Source organism: Nycticebus coucang, chromosome 6 (assembly GCF_027406575.1).
Source record: "Nycticebus coucang isolate mNycCou1 chromosome 6, mNycCou1.pri, whole genome shotgun sequence".
Classification (NCBI taxonomy): domain Eukaryota; kingdom Metazoa; phylum Chordata; class Mammalia; order Primates; family Lorisidae; genus Nycticebus; species Nycticebus coucang.
Genome location: NC_069785.1, coordinates 1,378,233 through 1,395,728, shown reverse-complemented (window position 1 = coordinate 1,395,728; position 17,496 = coordinate 1,378,233). Strand labels below are relative to the sequence as shown.

At 48.8% G+C, this 17,496-nt stretch overlaps 1 protein-coding gene across 5 annotated transcripts in view; it reads right to left on the bottom strand.

The window, feature by feature from the left end:
- The window catches only part of BRF1 (BRF1 RNA polymerase III transcription initiation factor subunit), a 64,040-nt gene that overhangs the window by 31,001 nt on the left and 15,543 nt on the right, over positions 1-17,496 (bottom strand). For all 5 annotated transcript variants that reach the window (XM_053594437.1, XM_053594436.1, XM_053594435.1 and 2 more), the window contains 3 exons: positions 10,299-10,472; positions 3,421-3,452; positions 27-99 (listed from right to left, as the gene is read on the bottom strand). In XM_053594437.1, the coding sequence (XP_053450412.1) occupies positions 27-99; positions 3,421-3,452; positions 10,299-10,472 (279 nt within the window). The remainder of the gene's footprint in view (positions 1-26; positions 100-3,420; positions 3,453-10,298; positions 10,473-17,496) is intronic.

Here is a 17,496-nt window from a genome sequence, read left to right as displayed (position 1 = left end):
AGCCCCTTCCCAGCCCAGACGCCTACCTATGGCTGGTGCATTGATGCAGAGCTCTCTTGCCAAGAGAAGAAACGTCTTTCCCAGCACATACACGTTCACCTGGGATGGAGAGAGCACAACCAGAAATGACAGTGTTTAAGATGTGTGCTGCCTTTTCTTCCTTAAAATGCATATTGTTCAGTCTTTCAGGAATTCTACATCAGGGCCCCCTGCAGCCTGTGGCGCACCCACATCCCGGTAAGCCTGGCTGGCCTCCAGAGGCTGCCCTCTTCCCCTTTGGCTGCTGCTACACCGTCTCACCAGTGACTACTTGTTAACAAGGAAACCTGCCTGGATCATCCCTCTCAGGGAAGGCACACAGTGCACTCTGCATTTGACTTGGGTTTACGTGTGCCTGAACACAAGGCCTGTTACCCACACACAGGTCCACTGGCCCCACCTCTGCACCATGACCAACAGGCCCAGGGGTCTTGGCCTCAGCTCCCTTGCTGGGATCCATATCCAAATCCCTGCCTGTCACCTGCCATTGCTCCTCCCTGCCACAGGCCAGGGGTGAGGCTGGCAGTCGGCGGTGGGAGCATCACTGCTTGTCCTTGAGAAAGCAGGGCCCTTGGCCTGTACCTGAACCCTGCACACAGTCTTGCAATGGGCCCTGTTCCCCTAAGGAGCCCTGCATTGGGGGGGTGGGGGGTTGACTTCTGAGCAGGGTCTGTGGGCAGTGTGGACAGGTGCAAAGCTATGGAAATCCCACCTGCCCTCTATCCCCACCCCTGGCTTTCCCCTGCACCCCCTGAGCCCCACAGGTTTGGCCAGCCTGGCCTTCTGCCTCTAGGCTCCCCAAAGAACTCCCTCTCCTATGGGTCCTGAAAAAGTCCCCATCCCAGCATGCAGGTGGCACTTCAGACACATGCTGACTTCAAGGGACCAGGGGTCTACATTAGAGGCAGGAGCTGGAGACAGCGTTCAGGGGCTCTGTTAGCTCAGGGAACCTATCCAGCTGGGAAGGCTGAGACTGGCTGCAGAGGCAGCAGCGGTGGGAACTCCTTGGCTGCCTCCTGCCCCTGGCTGGGCACAGCTCCTGCCTTCTGCACATTCCCGAGGGCCCCATCCTAAGGCTGGCAGCACACAGCATGTGCCTTCTGAAAGAATTCTACCTTCTCTCAGAGCTTCCAGGTTCTAGGAGCCTGCTCCCCAGACTGCAGTGTGTGTGCACACAGCATGTGAGCGTGTCTTCCTGGGCCTGTGCAGGACTCCTGCCCGGCTCCTGCATCCTCACCCTCCCAATTCCAGATCTGTTTTGGCTACAGCAGAACAATGATCTGCTGCTGGGACGTCCAGGCCCCACTGGAGGGGCCACCCTGGCTTCTGCTGCCAACCTCAAATTTTCTCTACCCTACCCTGTGGCCCAGGCAGACACAGGTTATATTAGGAGACCTGAGCATTCTCTAAAGCAGTAGTTCTCAACCTTCCTAATGCCACAGTCCTGTAATACAGTTCCTGTGTGTTGCAACCCACAGGTTGAGAACTGCTGCTCTAAAGGGACTTCACGTGGAAAATCAAATGTTAATAAAGCTGTGCATATAAAATGCACAGTTCTCTCTAGAGTTACTAATGTGTGTGGAATTTATCAGAAGTCCAACTGTTCCCTCTCCTGGGCAGAGGGTCAAGGCTGGGCATGGCTGGCCAGCCCTCCTGTTATTCTTACAGGACAGCAGGTGAACTACACACAGACCACCTTTGTGGGCCTCTGTGTCTGCCTGGGCCTGGGCCTGCCAGAGGACCAAGCGAGTCCCCAGGTGAAGTGTGTGCCAGGCCCCCACCTCCACAGGAGCTCACACTCAAAACTGGGGAGTTTAACCTTTGGCATGTGCATGAATCAAAAATTAAAGAGGAGCCTAACTGTGGTGGTCTCATCTAACTTTAGGTCATTTCTTCAAAGCAGTGAGCCCTCACCAGTGTCAGGCTCCCCAGGCAAAGTCCTTGCCTAATGCAGGCATGCTGCACCCAGACAGGTGCAAACACCTTGTGAGTGCCAGATCATTCTGGGCCACCAGGAGATCACACAGCCATGGCCCAGCCTCCTCAGTACTCAGGTCTTGGCACTCAGCTCTGCCTCTCCTCTGAGTCAGAAGGTCAAAGCAAACTGTCTGTGTGTCCAGCCTCAAATACACGGGACCCTCCTGAGGGCAATGGGACTTTCACCCTGCACCTGGCTTCAGCCCCGGGTGAGCAGGGACATAATGCTTACTGGTCCCCTTCTTCCATTTTGACAACCTGACTGATGCCCCATTCCAAAGGCTGTGACTACAGAAAGTATTAGAATACCTCCCGCTCTCTAAGTGATGCCCAAGCCTGCCCTGTCTCTGACCTCTGTACCCATCTTTCCTGGGAAGTCACTAGACTAGAAACAGGGTCACAGGCTTTGCCCGAACTGAGTATGGAACATTTGACATGTAGACTTATTGGATTATCACAATTCCAACAAATTATTTTTAGCTTGACCACAAAATATTGCTGCCATATTCTGAGAGATGCCATTTATAGACAGCTGGGAAGACAAAGACACAGACACTGTCTAATCCAGGCAAAATCTAACTGTTGGTCGCTACCCAAGGGCACTGAACTCCAAGAACCACAGGTGGTGGCATGGACTCCATGGGGTGCCTAGATCTGGGTGGAAGATTTCCCTTCTGGGTATGAAATCCATGTCAATTCTGTATGAAGCCTCACAATGCAGGCACGTTTGTTTTCAGTGATTATACTGTCTTTCAGAGTCCTCAGTACAATGATTATTGTGGGCCCTGGAGCTCTGCAACTACTCAGGGCAGGAGGCCAAGGACTTGAGTCCAACCCTTAGCCAGACTCCCAGTGCTGGCACCAAGGACACAATGTAGAGCCTCCACACCCTGTAGCCCCATGGACTGTCCCATCTGCAAAGGTCACTGGTGCTGGTCTTTCTACTATGTCCAGCAGTTTAGACAGAGAGGTGCAACAGAAAATGCCTTTTTGATACCTAGAAAGCAAGTGTCTCTAAACAGACCATAAATACAAGGTTTTACTATAATTTTTGAATGCATGCAATTTGTTCTTTTTTTAAAAAATAATCTCCCTTGCTTAGGACAAAAGTTTACTTGGAAAGCTGGGCAGAGTGGTGCACACCTACCCTGTATCTAAAAAAAAAAAAGGTCACTTAGCTTCCCTAAGTGATCTTAAGGCTGGCTGCCCAGCCTGGCCAACCCCATGACCTGTGACACCTGCACAAAGACATGTGACCTCATGTCACAAAGGCTTCTCTCTCCTATGGAATGAAGGTACCCCTCAGGGAAGAGAACACAGACTGGCCTCCGGTGAGTATGAAGGGCAAAGTGCCCCAGTCACAACCTCAGGTGGGAAGGAGACTCAGAGAGGTGACCAGTGTACCTGAAGCAGGTCGCTGAGGTCCAGGAGCATGTCTGGAACAGGAGTCAAGGATCTTCTTGGAGGCAGCAGCTCAGGTTACACGACAGACTTCAAAGATGGGAATACTACACACTCAGGGGCGGGGGCCTTGTCTGCTGAGTCTAAGTTCAGCATTTGGTCAGTAGGAAAAGGCCCTGACAGAAAAGTGGGGCTGCACAGTAGGTCTGCAGAATAAGAGGCTGCACCAGAACCTCCTATTCCCCTGATGCTGAGAGAAACCTTTGTGAGCTCACTACCAAGACAAAGGGGCTGAAAGAAGTGGGGAACCAGGCCCAGTGGAATCAGAAATAGGAGTGGTCTTCAATATGATCCTCGAGAGACAGCCCACCTTCACAGAGCAGCTCCCAGCCAGCTCCTGTCAGGTGGCCACTGCAGAGAGGGTCTTCTCCCCTGACACAGCACAGCAATGTACAACAGAGCCCATTCCCCTCTCACAAGGCTTTACCACCTGCTCCTCCAGCATCAGACAGTGTCCAGGGCAGAGAACCTGGCACAGTCCTCACAGCACTCACAGCCTCACAGACTCACAGACATGCGGCTACCTTCTGCTAAGCAGGTGAGCCCCAGCGGGCACATCACAGTGCTTATGCTTGAGGAGACCTGTTCCTGCTCTCAGGAGATAAATACCAAGAATATGTCCTAAGGAAAATTCAGATGTCACAGAGTCACAAGTCTAGGCAGCTGATAAGATGGAAGTTTAAATCCACATCAATCATTCATGGATTTGATGTAGCTTCGAGAAGCAACTAATAAAGAAATCCTAGCCAAGGAGAAACAAAGTGTCAGGGATAAACAAAGTCCCATGACTCCAGCCTCACACAGCCACCAGCAGCCAAGGGTGAGCTCTGGGCACTGGAATGAAAGACACACCTAAAGGCAGGACTTCATCACGAAGTGTGGCAACAAGTAGAAAGAGAAGCCTGCACTGGACACCAGCAAACTAGTGAGAACAACTGTGAGGAAAGGGAGAGAAAAGTGAAGCCAAAGGAAATGAAGGCAACACCAACCAGGAGCGCAAAATCACTGTCATCAAAGAAAGCCAAACAACAGAGAAAGTTAGCAGCACCCAAGGCTACATCCACTCTGGAAAAGGCAAGAGTGTGGAGACAATAAAAGATCAATGGTTGCCAGGGGGTAGGGAGGGAAGGTGATGGGGGGCACAGACATTTTTAGGGCAGTGGAATCATTCTGCCCATGCAATGTGCAGCACCATGAGCGACAACCCCGACACAGACTCTGAGCTGTGTCTCTAGTCCTCAGCTCTGACAAATGCCACACTAATGCAAGATGTGGCTAACACAGGGAATTGCGGGGAACTCACATGGGAACTCTTGGTTCTTTTTTTTTTTTTTTGAGATAGAATCTCAAACTGTCACCCTGGGTAGAGAAAAATAGATTTGGCGCAAAGAAAAAGAATGAAGACAAAATACATATACATATATATGTATTTATTTATTTTTTTTTTTGAGACAGAGTCTCCAGTTGTCACCCTAGGTAGAGTGCCATGGCGTCACACCTCACAGCAACCTCAAATTCTTGGGTATAAGCGATTCTCTTGCCTCAGCCTCCCAAGTAGCTGGGACTACAAGCGCCTGCCACAATGCCCAGTTATTTTTTTTGTTGCAGTTGTCATTGCTGTTTTAGCTGGTCCAGGCTGGGTTCGAACCTAACACCCTTGGTGCATGTGGCCAGTGCCGTAACCACCGTGCTACGGGTGCCAAATCTATTTTTTTTCTTTTTTTGAGACACAGTCTCATTATGTCACCCTCAGTAGAGTGCTGTTGCGTCACAGCTCACAGCAACCTCAAACTCTTGGGCTTAAGCAATTCTTTTGCCTCTGCTTCCCAAGTAGCTGGGACTACAGGCGCCTGCCATAATGCCCAGCTATTTTTTTTTTTTTGTAGTTGTCATTGTTGTTTGCCAGACCCAGGCCATATTCGAACCCATCAGCCCCAGTATATGTGGCCGGCGCCCTAGCCCACGGAGCTATAGGTGCCGAGCCACAAAATATATTTTCACACATACAGAAGTTGAGAGAATTTTTTGCCAGCAGACACACTAAGAGAAACACAAAAGAAGAAGGAACACATTCTTCTTAGTAAAGTATCACAAGAATGGAGAAGCAAGAATCTAATGTGCTCAATTCTAATATGAAGCCAGTAGACAATTTAATATCCAATTAAGAGAAAAACTCAAATCAATTCAAGGTGAGGGGCAGGGTTGGTTATGCCATGTCAAGGTGGCAGAGGCAGGAGAAGATTCTCACATGAGTGCCCCTCATAGTTCACACCTGTGTTGTTCAAGGGTCAACTGTGTATCGGGAGGACTTAAGTTTAAAAGACAGAAAAAGGTAAATGGTGCTAAACTAACCAAAAGAAGGTAGCATAGTCATACTGATATCAAACAAGGTGGGATTTAAGGGGAACAATGTTTCCTAACATTAAAGACCACATTCCATCAGGAAACTACAGTCCTGAATTTATACCCTCCTAATAACACAGCTTCAAAATATAACAGAAAACTGACAACATAAAAAAAAAGTAAGTAATTTTACAGTTACACTGAGAGATTTTCACAAGTATTCTTTCAGAAAAAAATAGGCAAGAAAATCAGTAAGGATGACCTGACATGACTGACATTACAGAACACGCCACCAACCCCCACAGGTGCACATTATCTGCAAGGGCATGTGGGACAGTCACCAAATAGTTCACTGAGCTGTGTGTCAAACCTCAACAAATTGGAAAATACAAAAATCATTCAGTGTATGGTCTCTGACCACAATGGAATTACACTGGAAATAAAAAATAAAAAGGTAGCTAGGAAATCCCTGTTTTCAAAATAAGCAACATACTTCTAAATGACTTCTAGATCTAATAAGTAGATGAGGGCGGCACCTATGGCTTACCTAGTAGGGCTCAGGCCCCATATACCGAGGGTGGCAGGTTCAAACCCGGCTCTGGCCAAACTGCAACAAAAAATAGCTGGGCGTTGTGGCGGGCACTTGTGGTCCCAGCTACTCAGGAGGCTGAGGCTGAGAATTGCCTAAGCCCAAGAGCTGGAGGTTGCTACGAGCTGTGATGCCACAACACTCTACCGAGGGTGACAAAGTGAGACTCTGTCTCTTAAAAAAAAAAAAAAAAGAAAGAAAAGAAAAGAAATAACAATGAGGGCAACGCCTGTGGCTCAGTGAGTAGGGCACCAGCCCCATATACCGAGGGTGGTGGGTTCAAACCCAGCCCCGGCCAAACTGCAACAAAAAAATAGCCGGGCGCTGTGGCAGGCGCCTGCAGTCCCAGCTGCTTGGGAGGCTGAGGCAGGAGAATCGCAGAAGCCCAACTGCTGGAGGTTGCTGTGAGTCCTGTGACGTCATGGCACTCTACTGAGGGCAGTAAAGTGAGACTCTGTCTCTACAAAAAAAAAAAAAAAAAAGCAATATTGGCTCAGCACCTGTGGCTCAAGCAGCTAATTTGCCAGCCACATACACCTGAACTGGTGGGTTCGAATCCAGCCTGGGCCCACCAAACAACAATGACGGCTGCAACCAAAAAATAGCTGGGCATTGTGGCAGGCGCCTGTAGTCCCACCTACTTGGGAGGCAGAGGCAGAAGACATCGCTTGAGCCCAGGAGTTGGAGGTTGCTGTGAGCTGTGATGCCACAGCACTCTACCCAGGGCCATAGCTTGAGGCTCTGGCTCAAAAAAAAAAAAAAAAAGCAATATTGAGGATATGGAGATATTAAAACTCTCTTACATGGCTGGTGGGAAAGTAAAATGGTTCAGCCACTATGGAAAAGTGGCAGTTTGGCAGTTCCCCAAAAGTTGGCAGTTCCCCAAAAGTTGTACCTAAGTTACCAATGACACTGCATGAGCCCACTTGCATGAATATCCAGAATAGGCACACAGGAGCCACCACTGGCTCAGACTCCTGCTAGGGCCACCCAGTCTTCACCACCCTGAGACATCATGCTCACGTGCAGGCCTGGGGCAGCTGAGCTAAAACTGAACAACTATCAAAGACGGAAAAACTAGCTGTGGGAAAAAGCACCATCTCCCGCTTATGTGTGTTTCACAAAAAGTTACAATAACAAATCTAGACACACAACTCAGGAAAAATACACTGGCTACAAGCTACCTGGCCATGAGGGGTGCTTGTTACAGACCTGAAGCTTCTGCCTGTCATGTCCAGGTCCTGCCTGGGAGCGGGAGCTGGAGGTCCAGGCAGCAAGTCCTCCTCTGCCCCCACCCCACCCCATGGCAGAGAACCAGGAACAGACTCAGGCCCAGGAGTCAGCCAGGCCTGGCCAGGCCCTGACTTACCAGACTCAGTGGACTCGGCTCGTCCTCTATGAATCAGGGCTGGTAGTGTTGGTGGCTGGGCTGCAGAGTAAGGAGAGGGGCTGCGCATGCAAGACCCCAGAACAGTGCCTGGCACTCCCTGGTAACAAACAATGTACACCTTAAGGGGCCTGACAAGAATGGAGAGTAGACAGGAGGAGAAGAATGAGTTTAAATGTTCTTTCTGAACAAGGACTTCTCTTGTCTAGCCCTACGCTTAGGACATGCTCCTACCCATGAGCTAGACAAGGTGACAGGAGGATTCTGGAGTACCTCTCCTAAGGTGGGGGTCCTCACCACAGAGGACCCTCTCAAGTCCTCAAGACAGCAAGTGGAAGGTACTGTGGCCCCCTGGTTAATAGGAGTTAAGTCCTGGAAGAGGACCGGGAGTCCCACAGGCAGTGGGGGCTGAGAGATGGGGCACACTTGCAGTCCACACAGGCTGAACCCTGGAGCCAGACAGCCCTGGGCAAGGAAAAGAGAGCCAGGTGGCCCTCACATGCCCCCTCAGGCACAGACCTTCTGTAGAAGGGAAGTGGGCCTCCTCAAGGTAAAAGGCATGAACCCAGCCGGCCAACCAGTGGCCAGAAGAGGAGGTGAGGATGGCAAAGGCACAGATCCAAGCCAGGGCTAGCAGGGAGAGAGAAGAGGGACTGTAGACAAAGGGGAGGGTGGTGAGAGACAGAGGCATATCCAGGATGAGTCTGAGGGCTCTGCTGGAAGGCACAGAGAATGATGATGCCACCAACCTGAAGAGGACACTTGCCACTGCCCAACCAGGGGAAACCTGGGAAATGACACACAGCCACCTGGAGGCAGAGAAGTGTGTGAGGCCTACAGTCCCAGCTACTCAGGAGGCTAAAGCAGGAGAATCATTTCAGCCTAGGAGTTCAAGGCTACAATGACTTGTGGTCACACCACTGCCCTCCAGCATGAGTGACACAGCAAGACTCATCTCAGAAAAGAAAGAAACTGCAGAGCCTTTGGCAATCACTCTCTATCTCCCCTCGCAGCCCCTGGCAACCACCTGTCTGTTTTCTATCTGTGGATTTGCCCATGCTGGACATTTCATAATAAAGGCATCTTAAAGTATCCTCACATCATTCCTTAAGGCATATGTGTGCTTTACACATTTTTGTGCTGAAATGGTACATTTAAAAACTTTAAAAGGACATTTTAATAAAAGATTCTGGCACTGAGGTTGCCCAGCAGAAGCACAGTCAGCACATCAGCTGGCACACAACCTCCAGGTGCCCTCCCGGAGGCCCACTCCAAAGAGAGCCACACCCCAGGCCAACAACTCTGAGAACAGCCTCCAGGGAAACCAGGTGAAAGAAGACCATAGAGAAAAGGGCTCAGCAAAGCACCATGATGCCTACACAGTGAGAAGACGCACATCTAAGAAGGACAGGGTGTTATGAAAAGAAATGTTTAGAGATCATGAAGAGCCCTCAGTAAAAACAAGAGTGCAGGGAAGAAAAGACTTCACAGGAATGGAAGTTTAGGTACTCTCCCAGGCAGAAAGAACAGTGAGTGGAAGCTGGGAGGGTGACTAGAGAGACAGACATCCAGAAGACAAAAGGACAAGAAATGGAAAAAGGGACTCCAGAGAAATACAAAGCAGGAAGGAGTATGGAAGGGCCAGGAAGTCCACACACTGTGAGACAGACTTACAGAGAAGAGCCAGGAGTCAGGGCGGCAAGGGCATGCTGGACAAGAATGCCTCGGGCAAGAAGATGAGGGGCCCACACCCACACATGGGCCAGGGTTAGGGTGGGCACGCCTTTCTCAGGAAGCCTTCACAGAAGGAGCCCTCGCAGCTGAAGAGGGTGTACCAGAGGGTGTACCTGCAGGGGAGGTGGGGAGCCCAGAGCAACGGGGAGAAGCAGCTGCAAATATGCACCTGCAGCAGGACGTGGAGGACAGAAAGGTCTGGAAGGGCCTCCCAGGAGGAAACTGATAGAGTTACTGACACTCATACATGCATCTGTGGAGGGACAGCAGAGAGGGGGACAGCACAGCCACGTGTACAGAGACCTGAGCACGCGAGGAAGCGGACTGTGGTCCCCTCCAAACAGGGCAAAGCTGCAGACTACTGAGATCAGCCACTTCTTCCCCCACAGGGCAGGGGCTGGAGGTTGGCCATAACCCCTGGCAGTCACTCCACCTCCTCCAGTCTCAGGAAGGAGGGAAAGACAGTGCCCAAGTGCCATGTGTTCTGAGAGCAGGAAGAAAATCCAGGGCATGATTTCCAGGGGAGTGGCAGAACGCTCGCTCCGTCTGGAGGAGAGCAGGTGCCCAGCTTCCCAATTCTTCAGTGTGATAAAGAGCAACTCCAAATTCAGAAAGCCCTGGATCAAATGAGACTGCTAATCCAAGAGGTGGTTTTCAATTAAATGTAAACACTAATTTACTGCAACAACCAAATCACAGCTTTCAAGGGGAGCCAGCTAAGCACCAAGGTTGAGGGTCCTCTGAAAGGCTCCCCAAAGCAAAAGATACGGGGTGTGCCTTCTGTGCGGCAGACCAGGTAGAGACAGGCAGCAGTCACATGAGCCATCCTGCGGCCCCGGGTCAGGTGTTTGCTCACGGCCATCTTGAAGAAGTTGAAAGCTGTGTCCAGGCAGTGCTGGTTCAGCTGCAGCTGGTTCCCCAGGTGATGGATGTGACGCCGCCCTAGGACACAACACAAGACAACACTCACATGTCACCACTAATTCACAACATCCAATTAACTGACAATTCTTAAAAAATAAAAAGTGTTACATGACTGACTACCTTAGTGATTTAAGATTAAGCATGTGGATTTTCCTGGCTGGGCGAAGTGGCTCACACCTGTAATCCCAGCACTCTGGGCTGTCTCAAAAAAAAAAAAGAAAGAAAGAAAAAAGAATATGGATTTTCCCTTTTCCTTATGAGTTTTTAAATTCACTTTTCATGTGTGTGTTCCAATCAACTTTTTTTTTTTTTTTGGTAGAGACACAGTCTCACTTTATGGCCCTCCATAGAGTGCCGTGGCATCACACAGCTCATAGCAACTTCAACTCCTGGGCTTAGGCGATTCTCTTGCCTCAGCCTCCTAAGTAGCTGGGACTACAGGCAACCACCACAACGCCTGGCTATTTTTTTGTTGCAGTTTGGCCGGGGCTGGGTTTGAACCCACCACCCTCGGTATATGGGGCCAGCACCTTACCAACTGAGCCATAGGCGCCACCCTCCAATCAACTTTTTTTTTTTTTGAGACAGAGTCTCACTTTGTCATCGCTGGTACAATGCCGTGGCATCACAGCTCACAGTAACCTCTAACTCTTGGGCTCAAGTGATTCTCTTGCCTCAGCCTCCTGGGTAGCTGGGACTACAGGTGCCCACCACAACGCCTGGCTATTTTTAGATATGAGGTCTCGCTCTAGCTCAGTCTGGTCTTGAACTCATGAGCTCAAGCTATCCGCCCACCTCAGCCTCCCTAGGGGCTGGGATTGTGGGCATGAGCTACTGCACCTGGCCCTAATCAACTTTTATTTATGGACAGTGAAAGGTGAATTTCCCACAATTTTCACCTGCCGTGAAACCTTATTCCACATGTCTCCACACTGCTGGCTCTGAGCAGGCATGTGCAGTGTGGCTGAATGTGTCCCTCCAGCGCTCCGAGGTCTGGGGTGTCTGGAAAGGGCTCGTTTTTGCCTGGTCAACTTGGTGCTCCTCCCTGACCACTGTGACCTGAGGTGGAAGGGGCCCTCATCCCACAGCCATGAGCACTGGCCACTGTGCCGTTCTCCATTGGCACAGGGGTGCTACCCTACCCTTGCCAGGGTGGCCCTCTCTGCTGGGTCCATCCCTGTTCAGCCCTGCCCCCCACCAGCCTCTTCTCTAAGAGCCATTTCCTAGACAGAGAAAGGACCATGGAAAGGTACAACCTGACCTGCCATCTTCTCCACACCCACTCACCCACAGGGAAGGGCCATGGCTAGGCCACCTACAACACACAGAAGACTTGAGGGCCCTGGGCCCTCTAGGCACTGTGAGACGTGCACTGAGGGTCAGGAATCACAGCAGTTCAGTGCTGCTAGACAAGAATGCTGGAGGTAAAAAGACAACGGGGCCATGCCAAGCATACACCACTGGGCCAGGGTGAAGGGTCAAAACCACTCAATGTGCCCAGGGCTGCAGCACCTGGTCTGGGCACCTTCCTGGAGCAAGACCTTCCCAAAAGCTATGGGCTTAACGATGGCTTCAAGAAAGGCAACAGAGGCTTGGTGCCCATAGCTCAGGGGTTAGGGCGCTGGCCACATACATTGAGATAGGTGGGTTTGAACCTGGCCCAGGGCCTGTTAAACAATGACAACTGCAAAAAAAAAAAAAAAAAAAAAAGGCAGGACATTGTGGTAGGCGCCTATAGTCCCAGCTACTTGGGAGGCTGAGGCAAGAGAATCGCTTAAGCCCAAGTGTTTGAGGTTGCTGTGAGCTACAACACTACTGCACTCTACAGAGAGCAAAATAGTGACAAAAATTTTTGTCTCAAAAATAAAAAACAAACAAAAAAAAAACCTGGGGCGGCGCCTGTGGCTCAAAGGAGTAGGGTACCAGCCCCATATGCCAGAGGTGGCGGGTTCAAACCCAGCCCCAGCCAAAAACTGCAAAAAAAAAAAAAAAAACAACCTAGCCCTCAGCTGGACACCTGTAGCTCAGTGATTAGGGCACTGGCCACATGCTCTGGGGCTGGTGGGTTCAAACCCAGCCTGGGTCTGCTAAACAAACAAACAAAAAAACACCTAGCCCTCAGAGGGATGGTATTCAGAGGTGGGGCCTTTGGGAGGTGATCAGGCTGCAAGGAAAACCCCTCGTGACTAGATTGGCATACTTCAAACAGGGAACCTGGAGAGACAGCTCAGCTCCTCTGTCATGTGAACACAGAGCCAGAAGCCACCATGTCTGAACCGGAGAGCTGGGGAGCAGATGGCTGTCTACTTGAGCCTCGCCCTCGACTTCCAGCCTCCCCACTGTAAGAAACACATTTCTTTTGTTTAGGCTTCCCAGTCTGCAGTGTATCTAGCAGCCTGCAAGCACTAAGACAGGGAACTTGGAGTCACTATAGTAAGTTATTTTTTAATATCTTTATCCAATCTAATGTACATATTTATCCACCTAAAGTGTGTAATTCAACAGGTCTAGTATATTCACAGAGTAGTGTGACGATCACCACAACTCAGTACACTTTTCATTACCCCAAAAAGAAACCTGTGCCTGTTGATACTCCCCACCCACTCCTGAAGAAGTTTTGAACTCATGTGAGTTCAGCAAGCACTACTAGCAGACTGAATAAATCATAAAATTTAGACATGTTTGCTCTGTAAGTGTACAAAGGTATTATTAGTAAATACAGATCTGTGGGCAAACCAACTATAAATAAGTTAACTAATCATAGGTTAGTTAACTTAAGTCTCCTCAGGTTTCCTCCTAATAAATGAACTCTTACAAGTAAACTCACCAGCACACAGGTGCCCTCAAAATATCAACGTCTTCTGTTTATTTGTTTATTTTTTTTTTTTGAGACAGAGCCTCAAGCTGTCACCCTGGGTAGAGTTCTGTGGCATCACAGCTCACAGCAACCTCCAACTCCTGGGCTTAAGCGATTCTCTTGCCTCCGCCTCCCAAGTAGCTGGGACTATAGGCGTGGGCCACAACACCCAGCTATTTTTTGGTTGTAGCCATCATTGTTGTTTGGTGGGCCCAGGCTGGATTCGAACCTGTCAGCTCAGGTGTATGTGGCTGGTGCCTCAGCTGCTTGAGCCACAGGCGCTGAGCCAATGTCTTCTAAAAGTAAGGCCAACCTTTCTGTTTGAGCCAGCAGCTGAGCTGCATCCCCCTATGACTGGAGCCCACAGGGCGACTATTAGAGACAGAATGGTGTCACAGGCAGGGCAGCCCTGGGGAAGGTCCCGGCGGGGCCAGACTCAGTATGCTCTAGAAGCTACTGCCTCTGGGGATGCCAGCTGGCTGAGGGTCACATCATTTCCCACTTGGCCACACACCCAAAAGCCAACAGGTGCCTCAGGGGTCTGCGGAAATAACAGGCAATTTCAGACCTGCACTCCCAAAATGTGTGTGAGCTGACAACCAAGACCCAACCGGTGTGTGAGGAGAAAGTCAACAGGATGAGGGAGAAACATCAAAATCCACAGGCAGAGGTGCTAACAGAAAAAAGCTGCTTTATGCTCGAAATATGAGAAAAGACACCAATCCACAAAGATACAAAACAGGCTGTAAATAAAAAGATACAGTCTGGCCAGGCACGATGGTTACGGGAGGCTGAGGTAGGAGGATCCCTTGAGCTCAGGAGTTCGAGACCGGCCTGAGCAAGAGCAAGACCCCATCTCTAAAAACTAGCCAGGTGTTGTGGCAGGTACCTGTAGTCTCCACTATTTGAGAGGCTGAGGCAGGAAGATCCCTTGAACCCAGAAATTTGAGATTGCTGTGAGCTGTGATGCCATGGCACTCTACCAAGGGCAAAAAAGAGAGATTTGGTCTCAAAAAAATAAAAAAATAAAATGAAATGAAAGCAGATGATAAATAGACTCATAGCAGGTAAGAGAGTTTGCCTGTGGTGTCATGCTAGAGTCTGCAAATACACTCAAAATACCTAGTCACTTGGTTTATGACAAAGGAGTCAATGTAATATACTGGAACAAAGATGGTCTTTTTGATAAATGGAGCTGGAAAAATTGGATAGCCATTTTGAAAAACGTAAACCTCAACCTCTACTTCCCACCATACACAAAAAAAATGACTAAAGGCTGGGTGTGGTGGCTCATGCCTGTAATTTTAGCACTTTGGGAGGCCAAGGAGGGAGGATATGAGGCCTAGAATTTGAGACTAGCCTGAGCAACACCAAGACTCCATTTCTATAAAAAGTTAAAATACTTTTTTCGGCCGGAGATGCCATCTTCCAGTAATTCACCAAAATGACAAACACAAAGGGAAAGAGGAGAGGCACCCGATACATGTTCTCTAGACCTTTTAGAGAACATGGAGTTGTTCCTTTGGCCACATACACGCGAATCTACAAGAAAGGTGATATTGTAGACATCAAGGGAATGGGTACTGTTCAAAATGGCATGCCATACAAATGTTACCATGGCAAAACTGGACGAGTTTACAGTGTTACCCAGCATGCTGTTGGCATTGTTATAAACAAACACGTTAAGGGCAAGATTCTTGCCAAGAGGATTAATGTTCATATTAGCATATTAAGCACTCTAAGAGCTGAGATAGCTTCCTGAAACGTGTGAAGGAAAATGATCAGAAAAAGAAGGAAGCCAAAGAGAAAGGTACCTGGGTTCAACTGAAGCATCAGCCTGCGCCACCCAGAGAAGCCCACTTTGTGAGAACTAACGGAAAGGAGCCTGAGCTCTTGGAACCCATTCCCGAATTCATGGCATAATAAGCATATAACATAGCACACAGGAGTACCAGTGGACCCATGTTTTTAGGTGCGAGAACATATTTATTCCCCTTGAGCTCATGGTATAATAGATGTACAGCATTGCACACAGGATAACCAACAGACCCCATGTAACAGTGATACAAGGTGCTGGAACCTATTTCCCATGAATTCAAAAGTCAATCAACACTTTGTCACATTCAATGGCAAGGTGCCTCCCTGAGCTACTGGAACCTCTTCCCTGTGAATTCATGGCATGGTAGATACAAATAATAGCCTACTGCTACTGTAAAAATGTTTCTAGTTCATTCATTAGAAGTGTGATTTTTTTTTTCCCCAAAGAAGTATTAAAGCAAATTTTAATGTGTCCTAAAAAAAAAGAAAGTTAAAATAGGCTCGGCACTTGTGCTTAGTGGTTAGGGTGCCGGCCACATACACCAAGGTAGGTGGGTTCGAACTCGGCCTAGGCCTGCCAAACAACAATGACAACTGCAACAAAAACATAGCAGGTCATTGTGGCGGGCGCCTGTAGTCCCAACTACTTGGGAAGCTGAGGCAAGAGAATCGCTTAAGCCCAAGAGTTTGAGGTTGCTGTGAGCTATGATGGCATAGCACTCTACTAGGGTCACATAGTGAGACTCTGTCTCAAAAAAAAAAAAAAGTTAAAATATTTGCCAGGTATGGTAACATTGAGCATGTAGTCCCAGCTACTCAGGAGGCTGAGGCAAGAAGATCATTGAGCCCAGGAGTTCACGGCTGCCAAGAGCTATGGTCGCACCACTACACTCCAGCCTGAGTGACAGAGCAAGATCTTGTCTCTAAACAAATAAAAAATTGATTTAAGGCATATCATAAGGTAAATGTGGAAAATAAAATAAAACTTCCAGATAAAAACACAAAACACAGGAGAGAATCTTCAGACATTGGGGAAGATAAGAATTTCTTAAACAAGCCACAAAAAAACCTATCCATAAAAGGCTGATATATTAGACTTCACTAATATTTTAAAATTTGTATTCATCAAAAGACAACATTAGAAAAGTGAAAAGACAAGCTATATAGACTTTGGAGAAGGCTTCAAAATATGGATATGTAACAAAGGTCTCAAATCCATAATATTTGTGTAAAGAACTTCTACAAATCACTATGAAAAGGTAACAATTTTTTTAAAGCAAACGTACAAAAGACAATAGGCATTTCACACACACAAGCTGTCCAGATGGACAAAAGCATCAACGAAGGCAGCAAACCAGACTACTCGAGCATGAAGCGAATTATGAACCACAATGAGTGCCCACACACCACGGAAAGACCACAGTCGGAAAAACTCACCAATGCCAAGATTATACAAGGCCACAGGAAGACCTGGAGGAAACCTAAGTGCACACTACTGAATCAGAAGAGGCTGCACAAACAATCGCTACTCTGTGACATTCTGAAAAATGCAAAACTATGAAAAGATCAGTGGCTATCAGGGGTCAAGGAGGAGGAGAAATAAACAGGCAGTGGGGTACAGCCCTGCTACAGAAGCCCAAGGGCTGCTCGTCAGCATGAGCCCAAGTGGAAAGGTCTGCAAGGCCCAGGCCACCCACCAGCAGTAAGACCCACCCAGGGATGCAGGTTTCCACCACTTCCTAACACTTCCCCACATGACAAGTGGGGGCCAAGAGCTCACCCCACACTGTCACTGGCACCCGCCCAAGGGAGCCTACGTATTCTGTTTAACTTCTTCCTTAAACCAACAATATTTAAGGGCTTTTTTTTTTAAGTTAGATGAAATATTTGTCTCTTATGTTGTTGATTTCCAACTTGATTGTAATGAACATGTCTGCACTAACACTACTCTTTACAATTTGGGTCTGAGATACAACCAACTCCAGTAAACGTACCACAGGGTTTGGTAAAATACAGACAATATTCTCTGTTGGGAACAAAGTTCTCCATAAGAAGATCTTCAAGTGAGCAGAAGAGATAACCTGGTGGCAATAGAAGCAGGAGTGGAGGTAGGCCCACAACAGGCTTGAGAGCCAGAGGCCACCTCCCAGTGCGGAGCAGGGCAACCAGCCAGCCCAACAGTGAGGTCTGCGTGTGCCAAAAACTGACAATACGGTGGGTGGAACAGATGAATCCATAGTCACTGTGGGAGATTCTGATACGTCCTCTCAGAGACAGATAGCACCAGCAGAACCAAAACTGATAGGGCAAGAGGAAGTCTGACGAAACAGCATGCCCTGGGCACTGCAGCCCACTGACTGCCAGGAG